This window comes from Austrofundulus limnaeus, unplaced genomic scaffold (assembly GCF_001266775.1).
Source record: "Austrofundulus limnaeus strain Quisiro unplaced genomic scaffold, Austrofundulus_limnaeus-1.0 Scaffold428, whole genome shotgun sequence".
NCBI lineage: Eukaryota > Metazoa > Chordata > Actinopteri > Cyprinodontiformes > Rivulidae > Austrofundulus > Austrofundulus limnaeus.
The window spans coordinates 470,481-476,921 of NW_013952830.1; the positions used below are offsets into that span (position 1 = coordinate 470,481).

General features: G+C 41.0%; 1 protein-coding gene across 2 annotated transcripts in view; it reads left to right on the forward strand.

Moving 5' to 3' along the window:
- Window positions 1-6,441, forward strand: part of gon4lb (gon-4 like b) — a 37,828-nt gene that overhangs the window by 18,340 nt on the left and 13,047 nt on the right. For both annotated transcript variants that reach the window (XM_014024577.1, XM_014024578.1), the window contains exons 14-17: window positions 433-652; window positions 4,256-4,342; window positions 5,585-5,771; window positions 5,913-6,063. In XM_014024577.1, coding sequence (XP_013880031.1) covers window positions 433-652; window positions 4,256-4,342; window positions 5,585-5,771; window positions 5,913-6,063 — 645 coding nt within the window. The remainder of the gene's footprint in view (window positions 1-432; window positions 653-4,255; window positions 4,343-5,584; window positions 5,772-5,912; window positions 6,064-6,441) is intronic.

Consider the following 6,441-nt stretch of genomic DNA (forward strand, 5'->3'; position numbering starts at 1 on the left):
ATTTTACACTCTGTAGGTCTAAATATTAATCAGACATTTATAATATTATTTTACACTCTGTAGGTCTAAATAATAATCAGATGCAAATGAGCTGTAATATTTAATAGTTTGTGTTTTATTGTAGCATGATTCAGCAGAATGCTACACTCTGTGCATATGCTACACAAGCTAACATCTGCTAACCCTGTCTGCCTTGGGTGACCCTATACAGGGACATGGAGCCCCTGACAACTTAGCTCGTAGGTTCACTGGGATACTCTACCATTAACCCTAACCCTTTTGTCCTTTAACTTGAAAGGCAAACACACTAACCCTAAAGTGTTGGAAACTCTAAATGATTAATTATTATACATTCTATCAATAATAAAATAATTATTACATGACAATGTGAAACTTTATTACAGAATTTTTTTTCTCTTTTCCTGTCTGTAGTTTTGAGGCTCCGTTAGCTGGAATGCTAACAGAGCGACGGCAGACAGTTAAAAAACAATATGAGGCTGTGCAGCAGAGGAGAGCCCTGCAGGACACTACCAACACATCCAGTCTGCCACACAACACTGTTGGCCCTGTGTTGGTGCTGTCAGCTCAGAACTGCCCTGCTCTCCATCTCAACCACAACCAGAAACTGCAGCTGCAGCAACAAATGCAACAGGTACACAAGCTAACCTATCTGCTCTACTGTGTTCAGTTACAAAATGTTATTAGTGAAACTAATCTGGGCTTTTCTCTTTCAAATGTTTCAGTCAATAGACTGATTCATGGAGTTACTACAAGGATTAGACATAAAGACCACAGCTGACAGAAAATAAGAAAACGTGAAAACAACTAAACTAAACATACAGGCAATATAAATAAAAGCAATCACTACCAAACAAACCAACATACATACAGGGTTTGTACGGTTGCTTGAAACCCTGGAAAGTGCTTGAATTTGTTCAAAGTGTCTTCAAGGTATGGAAAGTGTTTGATTTCTGTATAAAGTCCTTAAAAGTGTGTAATATTTATACTGCAGACCAGGACTGATGGCACTCCAGCACTGTGCCAGWTCAGAGATTAACTGTGAAACACTAGCTGTGTTTACATGCACAAAATGTTTTAATCTCATTGAAATGTATTCAGATTAAATAATCCGAATGTACTGTTTACATGGACACAATTCCATCACGAAAAGTGTTTACATGCACCGGAGTTTTATTCAGAATAAAAGTCCTGACATGTGCAGTGTTGTAAACGTTCAGCTCTACTTCCTGTTACAAACATAAACAAAGCTCCTCTGTGCCTCAGGACGACCCGTGTCAGCTTTTAATAACGCTAGAGACGTCGTTACTCCTCGGTTCAGCTGCAGATGAAGCAATACGTGGTTTTTATTTTTATTTTTTGCGAAGCACCGTCTGCTGTTTGCCTCCTTTTTCATCTGTTAAGAGAGCGAGTAGGAAAAGTTCTGCACGGTGCAGCGCAGCTGGAGCACTGCTGTCCCACCTCCTCTAACCGGGTGAATGGAAGTCAGTCACTGACGATTTAAATGAGCTAAACTGGTTAGATTTGGAGCCACACTTTATTAAAAATGTAATGCATTTAATGATTAAATGTGAAATGTAAAAGATTTTTCATATAGGTTTTGTTGATTTTGGTTGGATTATATCAGTTTTTGACAACGGCGTATTAGGGCCACTTTACAGATGAAAAAAGAGGAGAAAATCTTTGAGAAAAAACTCAGAGTTTATGAGATTAATTTCAGAAATTTTCAAGAAAAAACAAGGAAATTCTCATATTTTGAAAAGTCGCAAATTGACAAGAAAAACACTCAGAAGTTTTCAGGAAAGGCTAAAGGGTGATTCCACTTGTTTTCACTGCCTTGAACATCTTTAGTCTGCTCTAGTTTAAAAACTAAAACACAAAGACTTCAAACCTGGACCAGATTATTCTACACTGATTGTACAATGTTTAAAACCAAGTGTGTGATTTGTGAAACATATATTTAATATGTGAAGCTTAAGGAAATATGGGGATTTTAGCACTTTTTATGCATTCTATGAACAAGCATGGCCAGGTGGAGAGAATTATGCTGCGATCATCTTCACACCGAACACACAAAAACACACAAACACTTCAAGTTGGACTGTTGTGCACTTTGATGTTACACAGACGCTCTTCAAAATTGCTCTTGACTCGTTCAGAGCTTTCTCTGCAGGTGTACGGCAGATGAAATAAAGAAAGTGGCTTTGCTTTATTTACTGAGAGCAAGAGCACATCACGCTCACCAGATAATTAATTCATAATTATCAGATAAGTGAGTTTCACTAGGAGCTGCACACTGACGAGCTGCTGATCCGTGTGTCCATGGTCCACCGTCGACTCTGCATGTAAACCTGACTCCTCTGACACTAAAAACATGTTTGGTGTGAGTGACTGAAGCAATAAGTAAGTCAGTAAACTTTATTTAAATAGCCATTTTCATAGACACGAACATCGCAATGTGCTTAACAGAAAAAGAAAAACATATTTCAAAATATTCATAGACTTTTATTTTGAAATATCCGGTTACTGAAACAGGACATGTCACCACAAGTTGGGGAAATTGATGGTGATGTTGTGTGGCTGCATAAAATTTTGAAAATAAATTTTCTCTGTAGGCTCCATTCATTTTGGATGATTTCTTCAGTCACTAATTCTCACCTCTTCATGTGGCCATGCACAGTTTGTTCATAAAATACATAAAAAATGCTAAAATCACCATATACTGCAGCTTCACATATCAAATACATGTTTCACAAATCACACACTTGGTTTTAAATATTCTACAATCAGTGTAAAATAATCTAGTCCAGGTTTGAAGTCTCTGTGTGTTTTAGTTTTTAAACTAGAGCAGATTAAAGATGCTCAAAGTAGTGAGAACAGGTGGAATCACCTTAAGCCATTCCTGAAAACTTCTGAGCGTTTTTCTTGTCAATTTCTGACTTTAATATGTTAGAAAATATTTAGTTTAAATGTCACCAATTCTGTTCATAACTTTTCTGGACAGAATTTCTAGGAGCAGCCAAGGTGTTGAGGAGATCCTTTTTGGTGACCTTAGGATCACATCTCTGCTTTTTGTGGATGATGTGGTCCTGCTGGCTTCATCAGATCCTGATCTCCAGCTCTCACTGGAGCGGTTCACAGCTGAGTGTGAAGGAGCCGGGATGAGGATCAGTACCTCCAAATCTGAGACCATGGCCTTGAGCAGGAAAAGGGTAGGGTGCCTTCTCCAGGTCATGGAGGAGGTCCTGCCCCAAGTGGAGGAGTTTAAGTATCTCAGGGTCTTGTTCATGAATGAGGGAAGAATGGAGCAGGAGATCAACAGGTGGATTGGTGCTGTGTCTGCAGTGATGTGGGCGTTGTACCGGTCTGTCATGGTGAAGAGAGAGCTGAGCCAGAAGGTGAAGCTCTCAGTTTACCAGTGGGTCTACGTTCCTACCTTCATCTATGGTCAGGAGCTTTGGGTAGTGACTGAAAGAAGGAGATCACAGATCCAAGCAGCTGAAATGAGTTTCCTCTGCAGGGTGTCTGGGCTCTCCCTTAGAGATAGGCTGAGAAGCTCAGTCATCCAGGAGGGACTCAGAGTAGAGCCGCTGCTCCTCCACGTCCAGAGGAGCCAGTTGAGGTGGTTCATCTGGTTAGGATGCCTCCTGGACTCCTCCCTGGTGAGGTGTTCTGGACACGTCCCACTGGGAGGAGACCCAGAGGAAGACCCAGGACACGCTGGAGGGACTATGTTTCTCAGCTGGWCTGGGAACACCTTGGGATTCCCCCAGAGGAGCTGGTCCAAGTGTCTGGAGAGAGGGAAGTCTGGGTCTCTCTGCTGAGGCTGCTGCCCCCGAGACCTGACCCTGGATAAGAGGAAGAAAACTGATGGATATCACAAATTTCTGCCTTTAATTATGCTAATTTCTGAGTTTTTTTCTCGCAAATTTGTGACTTTTAAAAAATAAGAGAATTTCCTGGTTTTTTTTCTCAAAAATTTCTGAAATTATTCTCAGAGATTCTGAGTTTTTTCTCAAAGACTTGCTCCTCTTTTTTTTTTTCATCTGCAAAGTGGCCATAATAGGCCATGGTATTTTTTAGATGAAATTAGGTTCATGTGTGAAATGTGCTCATGTTACCCTACTGGTCCAAAGTTACAGTTAAGGTCAGACCAGCAGCTTCTAATCCTACACTGCTCGTTGCCTCAACTCAGTGAAAACCGTCTTCTTCAACTGAGTTTCACTTCCTGTTTCAGCATGTGCAGCTTCTATGTCAGGTCCATGTGTTGAGTCGCCGCATCCACACCCTGAACTACCAGGCTAACCTGACCAAGCGCTACCTGGTAAGTGTTCAACACTGTGAGGACTGATGGCTGAGTAAACAACACAAACACTGAGTAAACAACACAAACACTGATGGCTGAGTAAACAACACAAACACTGATAGTTGCGTAAACAACAACAACATAAACATTAACGGCTCTCACATACTTGGATCTGCAGAGCTCTGCACAGAGATCAGGTTTTTATGTCTACATCCACGGTGTCTCACAATAAACTGCTCCCCAACTTCATGTCTTCATGTTCTGGATGCAGATAAAGGTGAGAATCTGTGTTATTTATGGATGAAATAAGGTCAAAGAATATCTCATGGAGCAGATTAGAAAACAAACTTTAAAATACATCATACCTTGACTGAAATAGTGAAAAATGAAGGAATTTGTCAGGTGGTCAGTACACTCGAATATGAAGTGTCAAGTGTCCGTGCACAGTCTGCACGGCTCATGGACTGGACACAGGACACCCCAGTATGTGGAGGCCTTAAGGGTTCACTGATTGTAGATTTCTCATTCTTTTAAAAGCCTGTCCTACCCATACCAATGTCTAAAACAACTGACAGTGTCCAGTGTTATAAGGTCACTCCTTCAGTGTTCTCATCTTATTTTATTGAATAATATTGAACAATACCATTGAAACAACATCAACTTGCTTTAACTGGACAACAGCCCTCTGTCACAGCAGGACTGATTTTCTGACCTTTGTGGAGGTAAAGAAAATCTGTGGATAAGATTGACTTCTTGTTGGAGTTCTGGCCAATCACTAACCTCCAGGGTTGATTTATCTGTGCAGCCCTAATAATCAGTACCTGCTGAGTATACAGAGTTCAGGGTTTGGCTGTTTTCAGACCTGAATTTGTGTCTAAGTGAGGGAACGGTGGTGTTTTTATTTTGTTACTTCATCAGCTGGTTCTGGAGGTCCAGGTCCCTCTGTGGAGAAGAGCTGTCAGTCTGATTGGAGTGTTAAAGACGGTCAGACTTTGGCTGCTACATCTTGTATTAAGTTTGTTTATGTATTATAAACAATGTTTTATGTGTCTATATTTATATTTTGCTAATCATTTGCTTAAAGAAGTGATGGGTGACATGCAGTAGACCTTGGTGAAGGGTGATGGTTACATTTGTATGAAAGCTTTCTTTATTTTCTGTCCCTGATTTATGAAAATGAGTGAATAAAATGAGAACTGCTGACCCTGTCACCTGCTGAGGTCAGGTTACAACACCAACCGTTTTCTGCTTTTTATCCAGGAGGAACTACAACATTTTGCCAGTTGTCAGGAGAAGGTCGACTTCCACAGCAGCTTCAGTGTGTGCAACCTGCAGGGGGCGCTAGATCTTCTGCAAGAAGTGGAGCAGAGAGAGGAGGCTCTACAGCCTGTGTGCATTCCTACATCTTCTAAACGCTTGCTGCCCATGATGGCTCCTTCTACCAGCAGTTAAGGACGAGTAACATTTGCTCTTGATGTTCTTTTCTTTTAAAGTGGAAAAGCTACTACAGTAATTAGTACTGAAGTCTGTCATGTTAATAGACCAGAGTGAATTTTTGTGTGTAACCTTGTGTTCTGGGTATGTTTAGGTCATGCCTTTCCATTACTGCCTGCTGATGCTGCCTGGCTGTTTGCCACACGAGCAGTGTTCCTGTACCCAGAACTACTTCCTGTGTGCAGCCTGGATCCTGCTGTCCACAGCAAACATCACAGGAGTGTTTACACAGCAGGAGAAGACGGGTACAAGCTTTATCTGTGCTGCTCACTTTATCTGATCACAAAAAAGTTCAAACTTATTATGGCTGAGATCAAACTGAACCTTTATCATGTCTCAGTAATAATCTGTGCTGGATGCTTAACGTATTTGTGGTGGCACGATTTACCAAGAATGCAGAAACACATTGGAATAATGCCAGAAAAATCTGTGTGTGTGGTCGTAATAAATGATTAATTGTGAGCGACAAACAAACAGAACTGAATCAGGAAGCGCTGCATGCTTGTGACTGACTCGTCAGCAGAAAACAGCCAGTAATAAAACATTATGTTAACACCATGTGACAGTTTACAACCAATCACAGATTGCCAAATATACTGTCCAGCCTATGACAGGGCTCCCAG